At 38.5% G+C, this 23,874-nt stretch overlaps 1 protein-coding gene across 3 annotated transcripts in view; it reads left to right on the top strand.

Annotated features, from left to right (window-relative positions):
• The window catches only part of AFF2 (ALF transcription elongation factor 2), a 345,034-nt gene that overhangs the window by 91,877 nt on the left and 229,283 nt on the right, over window positions 1–23,874 (top strand). For all 3 annotated transcript variants that reach the window (XM_049827949.1, XM_049827948.1, XM_049827950.1), the window contains exon 3: window positions 3,573–4,463. In XM_049827949.1, the coding sequence (XP_049683906.1) occupies window positions 3,573–4,463 (891 nt within the window). The remainder of the gene's footprint in view (window positions 1–3,572; window positions 4,464–23,874) is intronic.

Here is a 23,874-nt window from a genome sequence, read left to right as displayed (position 1 = left end):
AGAAAAAGAACGCAATGGGCAGCATTTGCATTGGGGAACCTTTGGTGAATGTTAAATCATTTATCTTTTTCAGGTAAAGCCCCTCCATGCTTTTCAAGTTTAGCATAAAAAAGATCTCTGCCTCTAATCCATAGAGGCTAGTTTAACTATGAGGCATGAGAAAGTGAATGAATTATGAAATCTCAAGTTTTATACAAATTTTCACAAAACCCTTGTAAATTGGGCCTATGAGTTTGAGTGCATTAGTTCTTTTCTTTGTAAAACTATAATGCAATAGCTAGCTAGCAAATTAGTCTTCCAATAGGATTCTATTACAGATCTTTTTTGAAAGCAGTAGAAGCAAATGTAGGAATGTGTACATTTCCTAAATTAACAAGAGTCTAGAATGAGAGGAAAGGCTACTAGCCATGAGTCACAAACCAGACATATAATTTATGCCTTAGAATACTCAGAAAATGCTGCATTTTCTTGACAGCAGCAAAATTGTGATTCAACATGCTGTTCAGAAATTAAGATGAACAGAGGTTTCCTTTAAGATACCAGCCAATTATCCAGACTATGAAGGTAGAAATTGTCCCCCATCTGGAAGTAACAAAGAGCAACCATAAATTATGACTGGATTTTGTGTTTGTCTTGCTGGTATCCAGGCTTGTGAAGAATACTCTGCTTCTCACAAAAGCCCTGAATTTGTTGAGGAAATAAAATTTAAAAAATAATGTTATGCTTTATGTCTTAAATGCAGGTAGTACACTGTACTACACACCTGAGCTCATTCAGGTTGTGATGCACAACTCTGGTCTTAGTTGTGTGTGCTCTAGTTTTATTTAAGCATAAGCCAAATTACCACTCACATTCACTATGTGTTTTTTGCTTTGGAATCTGGTCCAATAGCCATTGAAGAGAGTAATAATCCTTCCATTGACTTCAATAACTATTGGATAAGAGCTTTAGTGCACTCAAAATATGCTAAGGATGTTCAAATTAATTTAATCTCCATGCTTTTCAGGAAATACATTCTTTATTAATGCTCCCAGTAAATGACTACAAATAATAATGCCTAACGTTTATACAGTGTCTTTTATCCCCAGGATGTGAACATGCTGCATAAAACAGAGTTAATATCAAGCAAAATTATATTTATCATTATGTCACATGTAAAAGAAATTAAGTTGAGAGAATCAGATACCTTCAACACAGAAATGATTGAAAAGCTCTACATTCAAATTAAAATACTGATTGCCTCTGTGAGGATCTAGACAAGAGCCATTTAATGTGCTGTGATGTTGAAATGTTACAGTGATGGTATGTTGTCAGTACTTTTGTGTGGGGTTTTTTTTGGTTGTTTCTGTTTGGTTTTTTGGGTTTTTTTTTTGGTTTTGGGTTTTTTAGGGTTTTTGGGGGGGATTTTGGGGGGGTTTGTTTGGTTTTTTTGTGTGGGTTTTTGTTTGTTTGTTTTTAAAAAACCTTCCATTTTCTGGAAAATAAGTTAAATGCACCCTGGAAGTGTAGCTGAGCCAGAGGTGAAGGTTGGTGGTCAGGCTTTTTTTGATACTTGGTTGTTTCCCATGTGCTATCCCATAAGGAGTTAAAGTGTTTGGAGAAGGAGGAAACAGAACAAGTATGTAAGTGTTTAGACTTCGCATCATAATTCCTGCTGGGCCCTTAAGCACAATGGAATCTCCTTGTTTTAAATTTGGGGGTTGAACAGAGAGAGCCTGGTTTTGGCTGCTGCCCAAACAGCTCATTGTGCAACTCAGTTGAAGGAGACTGCTCATATACAAAGAGCTTATTCTTGGCTTAGCTAGAATATAATTTTTGCCACTAAAATGACCAACCTAGGGACTTACTTAGTGAATAAAAGTGATTCGTAGTTCTCCACAACTGGCATTATTAACTATGTCAGTTAGGAGCACTGGCAAAATGTATATAGATGAGAACAACACTGAACAGTTAATTTTTAAATCACTGCCTCAGTGCAGTGGTAATATATGTTACAATCCCTGAGAATGAGCAAAAGGAAATTTGCATTTATTATCTTCTTTTTCAACATTTTTTATGGCATGTGCAGTACTAAGGAAAAAAATATCTTTCTGCAGTATTCTTCTCATCTCCTGACTAGTTCAGCAGTGGGTAATATAAGCAGATATTTCAGGAGAAATCCATGCATGGATTTTTTTCATCACTCAAACTTCTGCTTAATACTTGAGGAAAATGGGATCAGTGGCATGGTAGGATCGCTTGTCGAGGAATGAAGCGTGACACTCTCTAACCAAGCACAAGCTCATAGTGCTGCCTTTCCCCATCTTTATGGCCTGGTGTTAAGGCATCTTTGGACTGTGGCACTACTTGCTCTATTGAGTGAAAAAACCCCCTTGAACATAAGTATAGTTGGCTGTATCCTGAAGTATCTTACACTGCAACTTCATCATTCGATTCCAGACTGTAGAAGTTAACCATCTGCTTGAACAGGAACTATAGTTTTGCTTGGCTTTTATCCTTTTAGTCTTGTAAAGTAATAAGCATGGGGAATAAGATGTTTTAGTTCTCTGCTGGTCATTTCAATGGAACATAGAGGTCAGTAAGAAGGCTGGTACTTTGGGTCTCTGTGGAGTGAGTTAGAACAGGAAGAGAGAGGAAATTAGCTGCATATTAATTATAGCTTCCAGCTTATTTGTCCAGCTTTTTCAAGTGACAGGGAAAAGGAAAAAGAACCAAACCCCCCCCCACTTCATACTTCAAAGGAAGAAGGATAATAGCAGTGAAACACAGATGACTCACTATTTATTTATTAATTACTGGAATTCAAAGAAAAGCATGATTCACAAATACAACCAGCCTACAGACAATGGAAGAATCCCGATACTTAAGAATATGGCAATCATGTCTATTTATGTTGTATAAGAAAATATTTTTGAGTGATCTTTTATTTGAAGCTACTGTAGCATTTGAGTGGGTAGGAGCTTTTTCTTTTCTGAATTCAGATGGTAGATACCTCAGGTCAAACTAAACCCTCTATAGAAAAGTAATTGGAGTTACACTGGAGTGAAGAGTTTGGCCCTATATGTTTATTACAGACTACCCAGTTTCTATTTATGACTGGACTATGGGTCAAGGGGCTGATAGAACAATAATATACTTAAATAAACTGTGGGATTGCAATTCCAATGCTCAGTAGCCAGTAATTGCACGTTTATGTTTTGCACAATATGAAGTGTACAAGCCCAACATCTCTGGCATAAAAAAATAAGCAAACTAGCTGATTTTGCTTCTAACATCCATAACTGATGCAATTTAAACACTTCTCTGAGAGCGTATTTAAGAAAACAGGAAGCAGTGTACAAGTGTTACTCATGCAAGCCTATTTCAAGAGATTCTTTGAGCACAGTTATTGATAGGTTTTTCTTACGTAACATATGCAAAATGTAATTGAAATTAAATTAAGTGTCAGCATGACACCATTAAACAGCTCACATTTGCCATCTTCTAAGACAACTACTCAGAGCAGTAACTTCATAATCAGGAAATTACCCACTCTCTTCTTTCTTTTTTTCTTTTTTTTTTAAATATTTTAGACAAATAAAGGTGATGCCCTTGCAAACCGTGTCCAGAACACATTGGGAAATTACGATGAGATGAAGGACCTGTTAACCAACCATTCCAACCAGAGCCACCTTGTAGGAATCCCAAAGAATTCTGTCCCACAGACACCCATTGACAAAAATGAACAGAATTTTTTCCCAGAACCAAGAAACAGGATGATCCCATCTCATCAGATCAGTGGCCACTCATCGACATCAATGCCTCCGCCTTCTTCGTTGTCATCTAATTCTACTTTGCTACACAGTCACCAGAGCAGCAGGAAGTCGAGGACGGACTGGTCACGTGGTGGTCACAACTCTAGTGGGGCCCAGCCAAGCCAATCCAGTAGTCAGCAGAGTCGGACAAAGCATAGCTCTTCTCATGAGCAGCCACCGGGCAGGTATGAAGACCTCTATAATTGTCAGAGTGAGCAGCATAAAAGCGGAGGAACTGAGGAAGCAAATTCTATGGCAGCATCTTCACATTCGAGGAGGCATACTCATTCAAAGTCAGCACCTGGAGAACATACTTACAAAGAAAACAGTCATTCGAAGTCACCCACAGAGCTTGAGTTTGTAGGTCATGGTCCTGGATCTCCACTCCCTTCCACTTCTTTGTTATCTGCGAACAATGGTCTTTCGACCCAGAATTTCCCACCAGGACTTCACTGTAAAAACAGCATGGTCCAGCAAAAGCCTACAGCATACGTCAGGCCTATGGACGGTCAGGACCAGGTGCCCAATGACTCACCTGAACTGAAACCTCCGATAGAAATTGAGAGTGGATATGGAAATCAGTCCTTTGGAACACTGCTGGAAGGAAAGGTGAACACACCTAGTTCGAAGAACAAAGTACCAAAGCTCAACATTCCTCCTGTTAGTGAAGTAAGTAGTTTAAAATATCTTCTCTCTAGTGCCACTTGAGTATTTCATGCACTGAATGTTTTTCTTTGGAAATATGCAGTTCCATTTCTTGGAATTGCAGTCTAAAACATTCCTTTTTTCTAGAATGTGCATGACTACTTTTGGCAAAGTTTGTTGTGGTAGTCCCAGTAGCAATATTTAATGAAGTTTTAAAAGCACAGTTTGGAATATTAACATTACTTTTTTCTGATTAATATTGAAAGGCCAGATCTCTATTGGGTGTAATATATTTATACCAGCTAGAATTCTGGACAGAGAACTCTAATATCTCAGTTCATTTTAATTTTTTTTTTTTTTTTTTTTTACTCTTGCATTTTCAGTTAGGAGCCAGTTTGATAGAAAGATTGCTGTTTTAAACTCTAAGGAAAAATGGCAGTGTTCAAATTTCAGTGGTACTAAATAGTTCTACCAGTAAGGAATTTATTTGCAGAGTTTGCTAAATTCCTGTTGCTTTTAATGGAATTAATGTGGCTTAAGTTCTGAGTAATGCTTATGAAAATGTGTCCCATTAAAGCTTTTATGCATTTTGAAGAGCTCTTAATATTGGGATTCAGTCCCAATCTCTGCTACCAACAGTTTAAGCTGTTGAATTTTGTATTGCTGGTCAGTACAGTAGTCCTGTGAGGAACATTTTACTTGGTTCATATTCATGTTCATTCCAAGCACAGATGTATAATAAGGATACCAATTGAACTATTTATACTCTGTATACTTTTATTCAGAGTTTCTCTAAAGCAGTAACCTTTGCAAGGTAGGTTTGTGGTGTACATATGAGCACAATTGCAATATGGGTTTTTCATAGCTTTCTGTTTTCCCCCAAATATTTCCCTGCTTGGTAATATTTTCATACTAGGAATGAGGAGCAATGCGTTCTTAAAACACTTTATTGCAAAAGGTCAGCTTTTTCTATTGGAATAATTGTTTCAAGCCAATAATTTGTTTGACTATTTAAAATCTTGATGTTATTTATTAACATTCCAGGCAGCAACAAAGACTGATGTGTTTTGCAGTAGAGCTTGGAATAATTTTCTGGGAACTGCATCTGAAAACAGTAAAAGGCCTATTTATATCAAGTGGAAGCTGAGGGTTGCTTGCAGATGGTGTTTTATTAGAAAATGTATTTGTTAATAAACGTAGCTTTGTACAAGATTACTTTACAGATGTTTCTGTTTATTTTTACCTTAGGTTAAAAATCTGCTGATGTAGATGGCTTCATAGTCTGTTGCGATTTGTCGCTAGCATTGTTTGGCAAGTAAATGATTGCATGCAAAGGAAATAATGAAGTTGCAAAAGCAAATACATTTTTTCACTTTTGCCATCTATTAACACTAAGAGTCAATACAGGCACTTTAAAGTGCAGCATTAATAGAAAGTTTTTTTGGAGATAGAATGTGCCTTTTGCAACTTGTATCAACTATTAAGAATGCTTCTTTTTTTAATTTAATTTTTGAGTGAAATCCTGGCACTGTTGAAATCAGTGAGTTGTTAGCAATGTTTTTTGGGCACAGGATTTCACCCACAGTCTTTTTGTGTAGCTCTAAAAACCTCTGTTGTTTTTGGAGAGATTCCTAGTCACACAGATGAAAAATTACATTGTGAATTTGTTGCTATAGCTGCTTTAGTTTATATCGTATGTAGTGAAAAGTATAGGTCTATAATTAATTTCATTTATGATCAGATAAATGGTAAACTATAGGCACTTTAGAAATGAATGCAGATAATAATCTTAAAACAGTCTATGTTATAAGAGCAAACAATAATTTGAAGAGGGAAAAAATACCCAAAGCTGTGTTAGGTGACGAATAACTTTTCCTTTCCGATACAGAACATATGACAACAGCCAGACTTATGGATCTTTTACAGGCAACTTTCCTCCTGAGTTTGGAGGGTTGGATTTTTTTTTTGCCTGTGTCAGGACTGTGAACTTTGGCCCTCTGTGTTTTTCCACAGATGTGTATCCTGAATTTGATTTACCTTGCGTTCAGCAATAAAACTCCTTCCAATCCAACGTTATAGATAACTGGTTTAGTTTAAGCTTAATCAGAACTGACAGTGCACACCTGTGAAACCCATAACCTTTTCAGAATGACTGCAGCGAGTGGCTCTGTTGTAATCTTTATACAATTGATGTGGAGGCTTATGATCCTTCGGTGGTGCTTATCAATTTATGAACCTTCCCTAGCCACCTCGAGGCGTAGTGATCTGCTTGGAACGGTTTTGCTCCGGCTCCATGGCTTTCCATCCTAACACTCTTCCAGGTGGTGGTGGTGATCTTCAGACTAGCAGTAGCAGAGTTACTTTTTGGGGACATTTCTCTACAACTTGTTCTGTGGCTCTCCGGTATCTTTGAGTCCATTTTTTCAAGTTGCTGAGTGTACACATAGAGATTGCACACCAAATGTTCTAAAGTGATTTCTCTCAAAATTTTGCATGCTCTTAAGATGAGGAATTCTGTGAAGAAATAAAATTCTTAGGTGATGGTCCTGCAATAATGACAGCTGTTAAGATGTGCAAAGTTGGAAAAGAAAAAGACAAGTTTTGCTGTCTTAAGGAGGGGGAGGGGAATAAGTAACCAAATATTTGAACAAGCAGATTTAAAAGATGAGTTCAGACTGATGTGGAAATATGGTCTCATTTATCATAGCTTAATGGAATAGGATGTTGAGTGCCCTGGAAGCATTCTGCCATGTGTAAGGAAGTGATCAATTTTATAACATAATTTGTGTCACTTGAGGTGTTGCTCTGAGAATCTTTGCTCGTTCGCTGGGCCCAATTCTGCCCTCAGAGATGCCAATTCATCTTTCAGCTCCTTTGGAGTGGACAACTTTGTTAATGCCTTGCTGCTGGCAAGTCTCCACTGTGCAATGGGTTGTGGTTTAGAGATTTCTGAGTTTGTGGAGATTCATGGTAAGTTCAGACAGAGTTACTGGACTGCGTCAGGATGCAGTGTTGGCAACACTTAAGCACCTGTGGACTAATCCTTGCCTGTGAGTGGATGCTGTTGTGTGATTTCCACTCACACAGAGGTAGTTCAGACCTATCTGCACCATGCATGGCTGTTGTGGGTAAAGAAATAGAAACAGCAGAACCTCTGTAGACTTTTAGTTATGCCCTGTAAGGATTTCCTTATGATTTTGTGATCCTTCTGATTTCTTTTACCTTTCTCCTTAATTTTACTTATCAGTATTGTTTTCTAAGGGTGAAGGTAAAAAATTTTATTGTTTGGTGCCTTGAGCAAAAGCCAGTGTAACCACTAGTACCGAGGCTTGCCAGCCTCTGAGATTCAGAAATTGTGAAGCAGACCTTTCACAACTGTGAGACCATAAGGCCATCATGTGAATTCAGGAGGACATGCAGAAATGCACCAGATATCATGACATAGAATTGATAACAATGGCCCTGGAGCTAAAACTGATAGAAAAATTGCTAGAAAGCCTCAAGCTGGAAACATTATTTCCTTTCTTACTAACTCTCATCTTTTTAGTCTGTATTTACATACATACTTACATACATATATATATTAATTTTGAGCCTCCATTTAACATTTGGTAAATTGTGGCAAGCCTGAGACATTGCAAAGAGCTTTTGTATTATGTAGAATTCCACCTACTTAAACTGTATGATGGCAGATGATTGTTACTTACCACTCAGAGAACTGCACAGCTAAATCCTATGCATTTCTTCAAAATAGTAGAGGTTAGACACCACAATAACAGCTGATCCTCTCTCTGCTGCATTAAAATCCAGAATCTTGATACATGTATGTATATTTAAACCTCTAGGAATCAGATGCTTACAAATTATTTCAAATCGACTAACTCAGCAGGAGATAGCTGAAAGAAAGCCTGTAGTTTTCAGATTGGGCTTGTACACAAATTACGGAGAGTACTGAGTAAAGCAAAGGGTTTTAAGGTCTGTGGGAACATCAGAAGATGCATTCCTGGAAAATCTTATGTGCAGTTCTCCAGAACAATGCATGGATTTCCGATAAATGTTTAGGGACGGGAAATCAAGGGCAATTGAGATAATGTTTGATTCTCAAGGCATAGTTCTTAAATCTTACTGCAAAGTTGGCCTCGCATTCCTACAAAGTAGCAAATGCTGGTGTACCAGATTTTCCCCAAAATACAAAGCTAGGAACAAATCTAAAAGTCCTGCAACATCTGTGTCACCACCCACTTAAGTAATAAAAAATGGAGAACTTCTATTTTCTTTCACTTTAGTTCTAGGAAAATATTTTGATGGGTTCAGTATACGGCAAAGTGATAAGCTTCTGTTACGTGTTTCAAATCATTCTGTTATCGCTGCATGTATTGATTAGCTTAGTACTTTCTGAGCTAGCTATAAAAAAGGCTGCTCCCTTTCTGCATTAAAGAGCAAGAAAAATTGACAGGTAGATAACCATATTGATTGAACCTAAATAGTAAATGCAAGGGGCTTATATATGACTTATAAAACTCTTTATAGGAATGAAAGCCAGTTTAATATCTTTTTTTTTTTTAAATTAAATGGAAAGTAGATGTCTTTAATTAACCACCCCCATACCTTTTTGATATACGTGCTACTCTAGTTGCCAACTATAGTACATTACCATAGTTGTGGGCAAATCACTTTTTTCAGATGCTAGCTTTAGCTGTCCCCCAGACTTTGAGCTCTGAAGAATAATGGACTGCATCACGCATTAAGCTGAAATCCCTTCGCTTGGTTCATATTTCAAAAGTCTGAGGCCAAAAACAAACCCAAAGAGCAGTATTTTTTGCAGTATTACAGGTTACAGCCATATGTTTTTCATTTGTAAATACTGTGAGAAGTAATGTTCTTGTGATACTTCTAAATGAAGACCATATGACACCACTCGACTGAAGACCTCTTATTGTGGCCTTCCTAAGGCTACTGTCCGATTGCTTGGACAATTGCTAGCAAAGCTATTTTGCAGGGATAGCAAGAGGACAGCTTGCCTATTTTAAATCAAACATAAACAAGCATGTTTAGGGCCTGATTTTGAACCACTGTCACCAGAGGGAACTTTGCATTTCACATTAGACTGCAGAACAGGGCATTTCAATTAAAGTCAGTTGAATAGGTGTGGTTAAAAGAACTGACCATGTATATTTGGTTTGGGGAAAGAAGAGTTAGCTTCTTTCCCCTTGTGCATTTGTTAGTGGGTTTCTGGTTTTAAGCTACTCCTAATCTTTCTTGCTGGGAAGAAGAAAAAAATCTCAGTGAAATTACAGTACCTCTACTTGTGAAGAGTCAGTCACATGGTGTCTTGAAAAGTGGTATTTGTTTTCTTTTTAATGTTTTTGAAATTCCCAGTGGCAATGTAACTGCTTATAAGTGGCTTGTTATGGGTCCAAGTTAAGTGTAGGAAATGCTGTTATTTAAATGGTGTCATATGAAATGTCACAAAGTAAAATGACCTCAAAGGCTTTGGGGAGAGCAGTAGTAGAATTTGTTTTGCTTGAGCAAAGATGTGGAGGCATCATTTAATGGCTGCAAGGGGACTGTAGGTTGTATTCATAACTCTGCCAATAGATTTGGTGTGTGGCTATGGGACAGTCACTTCGGTACTTCCCAAAATCATTATAGCCAGTTTTCTTTGTAGAGAGTTTTTTAATCAAACAGAAGGCAGAAATCTTTATCAAGCCTGTTTCCCATTTTGATGATTGGCCCCCAGTGCTTTGGTGCATCTGACTAGGAAAGGGGGTTATAATATTTACACTTCACCCTTAGAGGAATATTGTTCATATATCTTATGGAAAAGCGTTATTATGGCTGCTTTTCTATAACTAAACCTGCATCTTTTCTGCTTCCTCCCATTAATTTAAGGGAAACATCAGAAGCCATATAAAAACAGCGTTAAGTGGTGTGATATCTTCACTTTGACTGGAATGTACTTTTTGAATAATGACCAGGAGTTGGTAGAGCTAATTTTTCAATATCTTGTTTCCATCCATGCAAATTCACAAGGAAGGATGCTCTTTTGATCTTGATAGTCTGCTCAGTTGTCAACTAACAAGGGTGTTCTTCTAGGACCAATCCAGCAGGTGTAACCAAGCTGGAGCTTTTGCACTATTTGTTAATACTTTCTGGAACATGACCTGCTTTAATAAAGATATTATCTGTGAACTGTAAAAAAAAGAATACTCATGTAAGAAAAGATGAGAAAATGCCATTTTCAGGTAATTTTTTATGCTATGTGTTTTCACTCTGGGCTGTGATCAGCCCTCGAGTGAACAGTATGCAAGCTTCTTACTGAGAACAGGATTGGCAGGTATTTGAGTATCAGCATTTGGCCTTGTGTGCTAGAGTGAATGGCCATTTGTAAACTTTACCATCAGCTATGTTAAATGTTATTTTATCCGACGCCAGCCTTTAAAGTAACACACGGCTAGTTTGAAAGAACCTACCTACATATTCACTGCTCTTTCTTGTCGTAACTTTCAGATATTTTTTCCACAAATTCTTCTGTTCTTCTCTTTGTAGAGAGCACAGGAATTAAGGTTTTAAATAGTCTGAGAACCCAGAAGTCATGTGTTTCTTAAGGTACAGGCAAGAGAGAGTATGCACACATTTTTGCATGGGCAATGACAGCTGTTGTGAATCATCGCTGGGACTGAACCTGGGGCTTCTCAGGGCAGCCTCTGCTTCTTGAGCAGAAGCGAGGACTCTTGCTAGTAGCTGTAATTGACTTTCAGGGCCACTCATTTAGTGAATATGATGAAAACATTACATCCAACACACACCTGTTAAATGTATAAAAAGAGGCATTAAAAAAATACAAGAAAATCAGTGGGGGTAAATGTAGACTCAGAGAAGGAAGTTCTAATCCTGATTAAAATAGTAGTCAAGTAGAAAACTGGACTTTCCTTTATCTGATAGGTGTAGATCAGTAAGAAGCAACTGGAATGCTCTCTTGTAAATGCCAGGAATCTGGGCAGCTGAACGGTGCAGAAAATGTGATTAGATATTGTAGAGAGTAATAGGAAACCAAACACAAACCACTGTTCAGATGCTGTGTTAGCAGTTGAGACTGAAATGCAGGTAGCGAAAGGTAAAGGAGGAGGGATAGGACCATATATTGCCAAGCTGAATGAAGATTTACAAGAAATATTGCAACAAGTAAAATAAAGCCTAGGGAAAGAATAAGTAGAAAAGGTTACTTACGCAACAGAGGTGTGGTAGACATGAAGGAGATGTGGGTGTGATCTGAGCATACAGTGAACCTTTGCTTCAGCTTTCAGTAGGAACATGCTGACCTTGAAGCAGAGGATGGACAGTAGAAGTGAGGACAGGGAAACTAGACTCGCCGTAGGGGAAAGAGGAACTATAGTAGTCAGGTGTGGTCGGCTTTCTGGTAGGAATTGCCGGAGCAGAAGTCCTTAACTGTTCTTAAGCTCATCAAACTCCATCTTGTGAAAAGCCGTATATGATATGCAAGCAATTAACCCACCATCCAGAAGGCAGCCTCCTTCTGCTCTGTGTTCTTGCATTTATACATTGCCTTAGATGCCTACTCGCATGCATACCTTTGGGTATTTTGTATGCTTAGTTCGTTGACATGCAGAATTATACTCAGATTTTAAACCATAAGAGCAATACCATATGAATCATATTCATAACATACCTTCAAAGTGTGAAAATCAGAGGAGAGTCTTACATGAGCATTTCCAGCATTTCCATTATGGCCAGAGCCACCCCACTATAAGCTAGTAGTCTCTGATTCAAGTATGGAAAAGCATTTAGGAGCTGCAGGTGAAAACATCATATGGGAATACTTTAATAAAAAAAAAACACAAAACAACAGAGTGAAAGAAAGTTGAACATATAACTTGGCAACTCTCTATGAACTGCAGATATAGGTTAAAGTTATTTAGTTGGCAGGCGATTGCTAGTGTATTAGCAATGTTGGAAAAAACAAAAATCTAATTTCTGTATTTTGGCTTGTGCGGTAAAGAAATTCCTCCCACATAAATATGTTCATTTCACCTTCTGGGAAGTAAAAAAAGGAAACTGTAGCTGCAGTCTGTTATTTAATCTTCCTGAAATTAGCATTTGGTGCTCAGGAAGATTGAAAGATTTAATGCCAATGCCTTCCTCAAAAGAAAGAAATGACACACCACATATGTTTTAGCACTGGTTAGACTGTTAAATGGAATTAATCAAAATCCATGTTAAAATATTTCCATGTGTTAATTAGCAATGGTTTGGAACATTAAAATACATATTGGCTTGGGAATAAATTAGTGAAGAAATATCAGATTGAGTTTGTGGGCTTTTAATTACAACATAATATACTGTGTGTTTTAGAAAGGTAAATGTAAATACACTCCTATGAAATGCTATGGCAATGTGCGTTTAAAAATTGTGTAATAAAACAATCTAAAACAGGCTTTCATTAGGGCAGAAAGAGTGATACCATTTCCCATTTTAAAAGAAACATTAAATTGTTCCCTCATATAATAAAGCAAGAGAAAAACAGTTAAAAATGCCAAGAGTTTAATCTTGGGCCAAAGGAAGTTTTAAAATTTCTGCTTTGAAAATCATGATGATGTAGCAAGTACCAACACCAGGTCTCCTGTTGCAAGTAGAAGAACTCACTTTGGCCTTTCTAGTCCTGCTGGGTCACTGCAAAATTTTGTTTCCCATTCCCTCAGCCGAGTCTTGAGAGTGACAGAATAGCATAAATTTAGTTAAGTATGTAAATGAGACTGAAAAAATAGGTATATTCATACCTTTAAATTAATACACATGAGGGAGGTAGAGATACCTGTGGTAGCATTATAGATACCTAACTCCTAACCGAGGATAGAGGCCATGGTTGGCCCACACAGTAGGGAGGACCCATTTCTCTTCCTAGGGAGGCAATGACCATCCTTTTCCATGACAAAAGAATATGTACAAACCACCTCCAAGGGGTTTCCAGAAGTTGGAACCTGGGGTTGATCTTCCAAGACCACACTGGTGGGGATGACTTTGTATACATCCAGTGTGGGAACTTAAGAAGAAGGTAGGTGTTGATTTTAATTTTTTCTGTGGTTGCTGTTCAGGTAGCCATTTGTAAAATAAAATTTTGCGTAAAGAAAGGGTTTGGGGAGCTGAGGGAGGAAGAGGCAAGTTAAGCACAGATTCAGTCACTTTCCAGGCTAATGAGCCTATTTTTGCTTGGATTTGCAAAGATCTCTGGTAGGAGTCAGTGATCATAGGTGTAAGCCTCAGTCCCCATTAATACTGCCAGTCTGAACATATTTCAGTTAATAGATGCTGCTTTCCGTTGCATGATTCCTCAGAATAATTTCCCATTGTTATATCCCCCAGATGCGTAAACTCGTTGGGTTATATTTCACTGAGCTGCAAGCTGTGACACTTAAATCCACAAGACAAGCTGGCAATTACTTCTGCTGTTTGTAAATATCCAGGCACCCATTTACATTTGCCAGTATTTTAAATATAAACATTGAGATAATTCTTTCTTAAATATGTTAAAACACTGACATGTACTCTTTGTAAACTTGCAAAACTGTAAAGATCCTCAAGTCGCTTAGAGGAGTCAGGATTTGGATTTTATTACTTAGAATTCAACCCGAATGAAGGCTTCACGTCCTGGTCAGTAACCTATGTCTGTGGGGTTTAATCCTTTTTGATGCCAAGAAACCCTAATTTCCATGTCATCAGAAGTTAAAAACATCTAAAAAATGTAATTTCTACTCGCACATGCTAGTGAAACTTGAATATACTTAATTTTAACCTTTCTTTACATCCAGGAGTAGCTTTCTTAAGTGGCTTCCTTGTGAAGTAAAACTTCACAGTATATTTTACATTGGGAAGAAGGAGAGATTGTAACATCTTCCCTTCCCACCAACACATGCAGTTACACATTGACATGAAATATGGCACAAATTTAGCTAGGGAAATATTAAAAAGAGTAATTTTTATTCAGAGCAATTATCCTAGCAACCACATCATTTGCTGCACAATACCATGATCACAAAGGTCACCATTTAGCATGGTTTCATGGTGAGGACGATGCACTGTGGTGTCATGGACCACAAATGGTTTGCAGATCCAAGTTTGGAAATCGGGGATTTAGGGCTTTGCCAATATTTCTGAAAGCAAAACTTTACCATTAAAGTTTCCTAAGGTCTGTGGAGTCACAAAAAGCAAATGAGGGGATATGCACTGACTGTGCCAACAGTTGACATTTTTTCATTGTCATAAATTTTTTCTTCCGCCACCAGATAGAAGATGAGTGTGCAGAGCGGAGTGGAGGCAGGGCTGCATTCAAATAGCATCTGCATATGAATACAAAGAATTACATTTAAATCCCACTAAATTTGTACTTACAACTGCTATTGCTTTTCCTCCTCTACGTAGTGGTAAACTAGTTCTTGCCAGTTCCTTAAAACATAAAATACCCGATTTGCTGTACTCCAGATAAACAAAGTAAACCAGACTGAGGCGCAGACCGTTCTCTAAGGGGTGCAGAGGTGATTTAAAACACAGCCAGGTTAGACCTGTTTTACCCTTTGATGTTGGCATTGCTGTGCAAGTAATCCCACTAATTCCACATGAGGGCTAAGGCTTTCTGGTATTGAATAGAAGAAGTGAAATTGGGCCATAAATGATCACCCTGATTAAGACTTATTTAGGACTGGCAGCAAGAGTGGGATGTAGCAGGGATATAGAGAATTATTGCTCTTCAGAGGAGAAGAAAAATTAAAATTTGCAAATGCTGTTTTCGTAAACACATTTTATTAAGATGTAACTGCACCTGCATTTCATCAAGAAAATTGTTTGCTACAGTTTTTAATATACTTTGATATATTGAATATATTTGATTTATTTTGATAATAATGTTTTTTCTGCTTTTATTAGTATTCACCATACCTTAAGTCCCTAGTCCCAAGTATCAGATCTTGTGAGAGATGGCCTGTTTACTTATAATTCTCATCCTGCTTTTTCAGAACCAGTGTTTTAGCTATAATGAAGACTTAAGAAAGCAACCAGATTTCAGATGTTTAGCTAAATCAGGGATATCATATTACTGTTGACTTTGCTTGGTTACAAGAGCCAAGTGCTAGAAGGAAAAAAGGGTGCACTTCTGTTAGCATTTTAGTTTATGTTAGGAGCACACTGTGGAAACAAATCTGATGTTCCCCAGTTGCTGCTCTTTGGTTCATTGCGGAGTGGTCTCAGGATTCGTGAACTAAATTTCTTTAGGTTGAAAGGAAAACAAAAGAAGCTGCAGGGATGCCTGTAACGTGCTCCAGATGCTCTGGTGCTCAAAAGTCAGACTAGTTCCACGCAGCCCCTTCTCTCACCTCCTCTCCCACAAGACATACACACTGTGTTCACTGGCTTCTTGGCACCATCTCTTTCTCTCCACAGATTGACTCCTGTTGTCCTGTGCTTCTTACTAATGCAGATTCAGTTTAATTCTCTGGCACTAGAACAGGTAGTGACCTGGGATAAAATTAACTGACATAGTGTCATAGACACTGTCATAGAAAGCGTGACTGACTTATATAGTTTGCCTACAAGAACTATAAACACCTATATTAGCAGGTGGCAAGAATGGAGAAGACTGACTTCTCACTGTGGGCTACACCTCTACAGGGACAGCCTAAGTCTAGCTCTCTGAGAAGGGAAAACTTCTGTAAGTGATGGTGGCAACTTCCATAACTAAGCACGTTAAAAGAGCGCTGATTTTTACAGCCTAGCGTGGGAGATTTTCCATAACAAATCTTGCATGTGGTTTCAGAAAGTGGGAGCCCAGAACAATTCTCCATGTTCTTGGCTGCTCCAGTCATTTTGGTTTCTAGGGTGAGGCACATGTCAGGTCACTGAAGGACAGAAGGGAACAGAGGCATGAACAGAGAGAGGGATTTCCCCTTTCATTAGCCACAATAAATATGTTTGTTCAAGAACAAATAGCTGGAATAAGAAGATGTGCAGCTCTGATGCTGAAGAAAAGGCTATTTGTGTCAAATATGTAGGAAATACTGTTCACAGATAAACCATTGTAAGGATCATTCTTTAAGGAGGCCAAGTTTACTTGGGATCCCGACTATGTAAAGGCCCTGTGTTTCATTCTTTTTCCCATTAGCTAACACGGGGCACTGCATGGTGAGTAAAGATGTGATTGCTGTGAGCTGGGCTTTAAACTATTTCAATAGAGCATAGCGCTTTACTGCAAGCTGCCTTGGACTTTGGTGCTGTCAGAAATCCTTATTGAGCGGGATTTCCAGGTTTAAAGTCAACAGCCAGAGGCAGAAAGCAGAGATGCTATCTCTGTGGCATGCCCTTAATAAAAAGTTTGCTTGAACGTAACTCCCTTATGATAGCAAACCTGTGTATAATGGCGAGAGTATTTACTTGGCACTCTCCAGGATTACCTGTGGTATTTTGTTGTAATGGTGGCGAGAGAGTGAGAGAGAACTCCAGAGGGAGACCAAGCCTGTGGCAGTGCGGCATAGCGGGGGTACTTCCTTGGCTGTCCCAGGCAGAGAGGTGGCAAAGGGGCAGCTGGGCATAGAAAGAGAAATGGGTTTGCTTTCACCAGTGGGCTTGGAGCCCAGGCTGAAGGCAGCTCTACAAGTAAAAATGTGGCAGTTTGTGTTGGCAAAACAGGAGACTCGATCAAGGGCAGATGGAACTGAAGGCATGAGCTCCAGTAGGAGGCTGTGGTGGAGGACATGGGGGAACGCTTAAAATGTGCTGAGGGTGCGATACCTGACTTTCCAACTGCTATAGCCTCTGGGCTTCTCCAGAATCAGGCCGTTTCTTCTTTGTGGGGTTCTTCCAGATCTCATTTTACTTCCCTTTCTGTGGGTACCTGTTTCTTAAAAGTACTGGAAGTAAAGTTGATTTCTGCGCTGTGTTTGTGAACTCGAGCTTTTGCGGACTTCATAAATTATTATTTTTCTGACAGTGATATCATTGGTTTGTTCTCTGCGTGTGTGTCCATGTGTACAAATCCAGATCTAAAATCACAGATAAGCAGTACATAGACAGGCATATGACCACTTAGATCCACATTTGCAATACAGAGGCTGAAAAGGCTTTCCCTGGCACAGTGCTGCGGTTTCACAATAGATCACACATGACAAAAGTGGAAAGGAATTACATATTTTGTTGCCTCCTCTCCTGTGACATAAAGCCACGTGGAGATCTTCACTGCATCTGGTTTCTGATTTTGGCTCTGAATACAGACAAATATCACAGGCCCTAACATTTCTAGTCCTCCCTCCAAAAGTGAGACCCAAGGGAATTAGTTTTCAGCTGAATGCTCTCTGTTCTGTTCAATGCTTAAATTTACTGGCATTGCTTGCTTGTCTTTTGCTGAGTGGGATCATACAATTACTTCTTTAATTTCTCTTTGTTCCCACAGCTATTTTCACACTTTATTCCTCTCAAAACGAAGAAAGATCAGTTTTGTCCACAGTGCTGGTGTCCCATGGCTCCCAGCACCTACTGTTCCCCTGCCATGGGGAAGGGTGCGGGTCTGCAGAGTGGGAGCTGGAGGAGGGAAGGAGGAGAGAAGTTTGGCTTGTTGCCTACAGTGTAGGGAGCAGAGCTGCGTGCCTCAAGAGCTGGAGGAGAGGAGAGGAAGACACTGTAATCCCTAGGTAGAAGAGCAGAAAAGTGAAGGCATCCGTGCATGCTTTAGTGGACATGACAGTTAAGGGCCTGTGAAAGGGAAAAGTGCAAGGGAAAGGCAAGGCAGGTACTCACCCAGGTGCAGGGTGCTGGACTCTGGCTGCCTGGAGGAGGCAGCAGCAGGACTGCCCACCTGGGCAAATGGAAAACCTGGAGGATATTCTCTTGGCTGACTTCTCAACTGTCTTAGCCTCTTCCTGTGACTTGTCTGTACTATTTGCAGGGAGTAGCAGTGAGTGCAATAATGTCTTTTTAGATCAGATCACTAATACATCCACTCTAAGGAGAGGTAAGCTGTGCATGAGACTTTTGCCGAACTCCAGTTTCCTCTTATATGCCATCAGATGCACATTGCAAATAGCTGTGGCTGTGATAGCAGCACAGCCTGCACTCTGTTGTCATAGAAAAGCCTGAACATTTTAAGTGAGTGCTTGGTGGCTGAGAAACAATCCAATATAATCTGTTAGGAAGCTTTGAGTTATCAAGCTGCTCTTAAACCTTGAGGTGATTATAGTACACATATATAAGGTGTAGAATCAAAGTTTCTGCGTTTGTCTACATGTATAAGAGAAGGTTATTCAGATGTGTTCTCCCACCATTTTTCATGTATTTTCATGGTGGTGATGGCTGGACTTTGCATATGGATTATTGTAATCCTACATCCTTGTAGCAAAGTCTCACCTTGGATTGAGTGTCACATTGGGGAAGGACCATAGCAGATATTTTGGAACAGTTTTCCTTTGTGAATGATTGCTTTCTCTCTGCTCTGAGGAAGGGAAAAAAAAAAAAAAAAAAAAAAAGAAGCCACAGGACTGCATTTACCACAGCTCTGTGTCTGAGCTAATAAACTGTGTTGAGAGCTTCAGCTCAGGCTTACACTTTTTTTTCCAGCCTGAGATAATTCAGGTCTGCCCACAATAGACAGCACAAATATTCCTTGAAACGGTTCCAAAAGTTTGAGGCTTGGATAGCTATGGCAAAGGTTTGTATGTGTGTATAAAAATATATACCATATAGGATGTGCATAAAGCCATTGAAAATCAAGCAAAATGTGCACATGGTTCTATTGAGATTGCTCTTGGAAAAAAAATATTTGGAAAATTACAGAGTTCCTTCTATTTTTTTTTTTTTTAAAGGAAAAAAAAAAAAAAAGCCCAAATGAAAAGCCAAGGCTGGCATTTTTGCATGTGGCTGTTATGCAAGTCTCCTTAGGGATTACCTTTGACACTGGACTCTTAAAGTTGCAGCATCTTGCATAACATGCTTGCACAACAAGCACTGCGCTTCAGAGGCAGCAGGTTTAGACCCAAGGCAGTAAGCAGTGATCCCTGCCACTCGCGTTGTCTGCAGCGTTTTGTGAGAATGTTCTGAACCATTCCAAAACTGGAGGATAGAAAATGGAGTAAAGGAGACTGTTGGGGAAAAAAAAAATAAAAAAATCCCCACAGCACATCAGTCTTGCACATTTGGCTTTAAGTAAAAGAGGTAGAAGTAATTATTTCAAAATCTGGTGTCTGAGCATTTGAGTTTATTTACTAAAAAGGAAAAATCAATGCACTTTTCTCCAGGAGGATCAATTTGTGCTCCTGTCAAAGTCAGTGTAATTTTTATTTTTGGCTTCAATAGAAACAATTTTTGGCCCTTCATAATTATGGTTAATAGATGCAAAGTGCTCTCCATTTTTCACCCCTCTCATGCATCTATACCTACTCCATAATACACCAAACAGTGAGACCCAGTTATGAACCTACTCTTCTGCAGAGGTTTTATTTCTAAAGACTGAATTCCAAACCCACTGTTGCTTATAGAAAACTTGTCATTGACTTCAGTAGTGTTTGGATCAAGACCTGTAAAAATAAATTTGGAAAGAACCACTCTGAAATTAGCACATACAGATGATGACTGCATTATAGATTGGACTGGACTGAGTATTTGTGCTATCCTCTTATGTAGCACTTGAAAACACCACAACTTTAACTGAAACAAGCTCTTGGGAAAATAAATGGAGAAGTTTCCAAATACTATAGCTGCTTCAGTATTCATACATAATAAACCCAGCTTCTGTAAATAACTCATTTTATCTGTCAAACATTGTAGGCACATATGCCACATTAACTGTCACTGGGGTCGTAAATAAACAATGTATCTGTCTACACATTACTTATGTCTGGGGGAAATGAACAAGTACACAAGAAAAACAGTCAGGAACATATTTTAATTGTAAAATAAAATGTTGGTGTTGCTATTGCTAATTATTTTAAATACATCTGAACTTAAAAATATAGTTCATAATTCAATGCAAGATGCAAAAGGGTAGTAAACAAAATCAAGTTAATAATGCATCCGGTATATATTTCTTAAATGCATTTCTACTCGTACTCAAGTACAACTCTGGGCACATTTTGACTCTTTATTCTTAACACAGGAACAGAAAACAGACACCACCACCCCAGACTGCACAGCAGAATTTGGTGCCATGGCAGTGTCTGTAACTGATGCTTAGCGATAGTCAGTGTCTCTAATGATGCTTGACTTTGTAGCCAGAATCTTCTCGACATGGCATTTGAAGATTTGGCTCAATTCCATCAGAATCAATCGTGTTTTCTGTATATAACCATATAGAATTTACACTGGGGTTTAGTGTGTCGGTCCTGACTCTGGTTTACTGTGTATCAATGAGCTGAACTTATATTTCTTTAACATTGTCACAGTGGACTTTCCTTTCTAATAGCCTGTTTGCATGATTTCTGCTTAGCAGTCTGTGCTGTACCACTTGTTTGTGATTGCACTTAGGCACCAGAGATAGTAGGAGACTTCTAATGAGATGCCAAAATACTAGGAGTCTGCCTTTGACCACTGGAGCATCTTGGTTGTTGAGATATGTTCTATACATTTTTAATTTTGTTTTTCAAAGGCAGCATTGTCACTTAAAAGACCAATTTCTGAGCCTTTCTTAGAATAATTTGTTTCTTGATATATGTTTGAAAACAAACAAATCCAAAATGAACAAACCCACAGATTCCCTTTCAGCCCCTTCTAAATTTATTGTTCTTTTGGTGGGAAAAAAAAAAAGTTCATCAACCAACTGGGTATGGATAGGGATAACAGGCTTGATTTATGATAGAGTAAAATTAAGTTAAGCTCTGTCTGAGCCAAAGTGATAGTAGATCTTATATTTATATTGTTAGATGATATTATCATTGCTAATTACAGAATTATTATGATTTAGTGTCTCTACTAACTACTAATACTGCAAGAAAGACAATTTTTTAAAACAAAACAAAAGCTTTTATAAATTCTGTTGATTGGCTAAAATACACCTTTTATATTAATAGTCTTTTACCTGAGCTAATGAGCCAGGATATTAAGAATTAGGACATTAGTGCTATTAATGTAATAGCTAATGATGATGAAATTCAGCCTTTGATATTTCCATGGATCTCTTGGTAACTTATGAATGGGCAGAATTTGACCCTACATGCTTTGCTAAAATACCACAATAAAGGACTAAGGTATGTTTAATCCTGGGATGGTTAAGTCACAAGGTAGCTACGTCTTTGAAAAGAAACGTATTTATTTCTGCTTGGCATGCATATAGCAAGAATCCATTGTATGCATCCATGTTGTTTTCTTTTGACATTGTTAAATATCTGGTAGATTGTTTTCTGCCACACACAACATTGCAAGTGGCATGCTAGAAAGCATGTGCAATCTATAAGGAGCTCTTGTTGCTGGATTTAAACAGCACAGCTATGAGAAGAATTCTAGCACAGACACCTCTTGTTAACAGCCCTTCCATAGGTGCTTAAGTTCAAATTAACTGTTCTGAAACCTAAATTAGAGTCAAATCTGATGTGAGCCAATTTACTCTGCACAACAATCATAGGCAATGAAAAGTGTTCTGCTAGATTGCTGTTTAAGTCTGATCACTACAGTTCCCTCAGTGGGAAAGTAGTACAGAATAACAATGGCCAGCAGCTAAATGTAATTTAATTATTGGGTTTACATATTGGTTAGTTCTTGCATTGTTTAAAAAGAAACATTTTCCAGCCAGGTGTACAATGTCTGACCAGTGTTAGAAATCATTATAAAAAGCTGGAGGAATAATAGACTGATGATCTAACACATTTAAATTAAGCAAGGTCTGATTGTTGAATGTTGAAGGGTGGCGAGTTCATTTCCATAGAGGGCTGACATTTTTCCTTTTTGTATATTGCATTGTTAGTAATATAATGCATACAGAAATATGAAAAGCCTGAAGACTCGGAGTTTGAAAATAAAGCTTCCTTAGGGTTGAAATATCTGTTGTTTCACACAGCAGTTTTTCTGGTTGAAATCACATGTTAAACTTGAGACTCTCCATTTAATATTTACAAACCAAAGGAAAAGAGAACTAAGAAGATGTCAGTCCATCTTTATCTTTCATCTGTCCATTAGACTTTCTCATAACTGAAAGATACTCCAGGTTGCTGAATGCAAGGTGGCATAGGGCATCATTATTCTAGTACTGCACTTTTTCTCTCCAAGTTCCTTCTTTTGTATCATAACAGCAAAATTCCATATCACATCATTGTTTGATATGAAATTGCTTGATAGGGTGTGATGACACATTCATATTATGTTAGCAGCATAATTTAACTGCTCCATTTTTTTAAACCATTTGCAAAAGTGTCTGAAATGTGTGCATTATAAAATAGGGTCATTATAGCTATGGTTGAATTGGCATTTCAGCAATAAACCCTTTGTAGAGGGCTAGATGTTAATGCAAATCTTTTATCATTATAAATATGAATCAGTCAGGAACAATATGGAGTGACTTCAATAAATGGACACTGGAAAACCTGATGTCCTGAATGCTGATATTGTGGCTCTCAAAACCCTGACATCATGCCACCAAAATGTTTGCCAGGGGTGGTACAAGTTGAGAATGTAGTTTGTTGGTTGTTTGAGGGAAGAATGCTACTCATGGATCAGCTGGCACCATAGGTCATGAGTGGCTGGCATCTACTGTGTTTGGAGGGAAGGAGGATGAAATGGATTGCTGTCTTCTAAACATAGCCTCAGTCTATGCCTATATTTCATACAGGCACCAAAGCCCATCTCATTATGTGCCTCTGGCATCATGGATCTAGCCCTCTGTCTTTACTCAAGTGAAGCCTACTGCAATAAATCTGAGTGTCTCCCAGTAAAACTGATACAGCACTTTGTGCTCTGTTTCAGAAGAATTTTTTTCATGCTGTGTTGAGAATAGAAGTGTCTCTGTATTGCATATAGGGAACTGAACAAAGATTTGTATGCCAGAGCTTCTTGTCTCATTGTTTTCCTGCCCTTTCTTTCCAAGGAAGTTAACTTCAGATGTGCTTCTTTGAAGGATAAAAGACATCCCCATGGGAAAGTGAGAGCATCTCCTGTTGCAAAGAGGAGGCTAAAATGCTGATATTGGATTTGGAGTAGGTTAGTGGACACCTGAAGAATCCTTCCAGGTGTAGCTCTCTGAGAGCAGAACCTAATATATGGTCCCATATACATTTCCTTCCTCTTCTTCTGGAGGCAAGGGATGGAAGGAACAGTTACCTCAGCTTCAGCACTAAAGCTTAAGGTCCTTACTTAAGGAATTTAATTGACTGCATTATCTTGGGTTTTATCAGGATTTAGACTTTTGGAGGTCCACCTTTGGAGTACCTGTTACAAGCTCAGGAGGAATGCCATCATG

Source organism: Accipiter gentilis, chromosome 24 (assembly GCF_929443795.1).
Source record: "Accipiter gentilis chromosome 24, bAccGen1.1, whole genome shotgun sequence".
Lineage (NCBI taxonomy): Eukaryota > Metazoa > Chordata > Aves > Accipitriformes > Accipitridae > Astur > Astur gentilis.
Note: the sequence above shows the minus strand (reverse complement) of the source record. Positions and strands in the feature narration are given on the sequence as shown.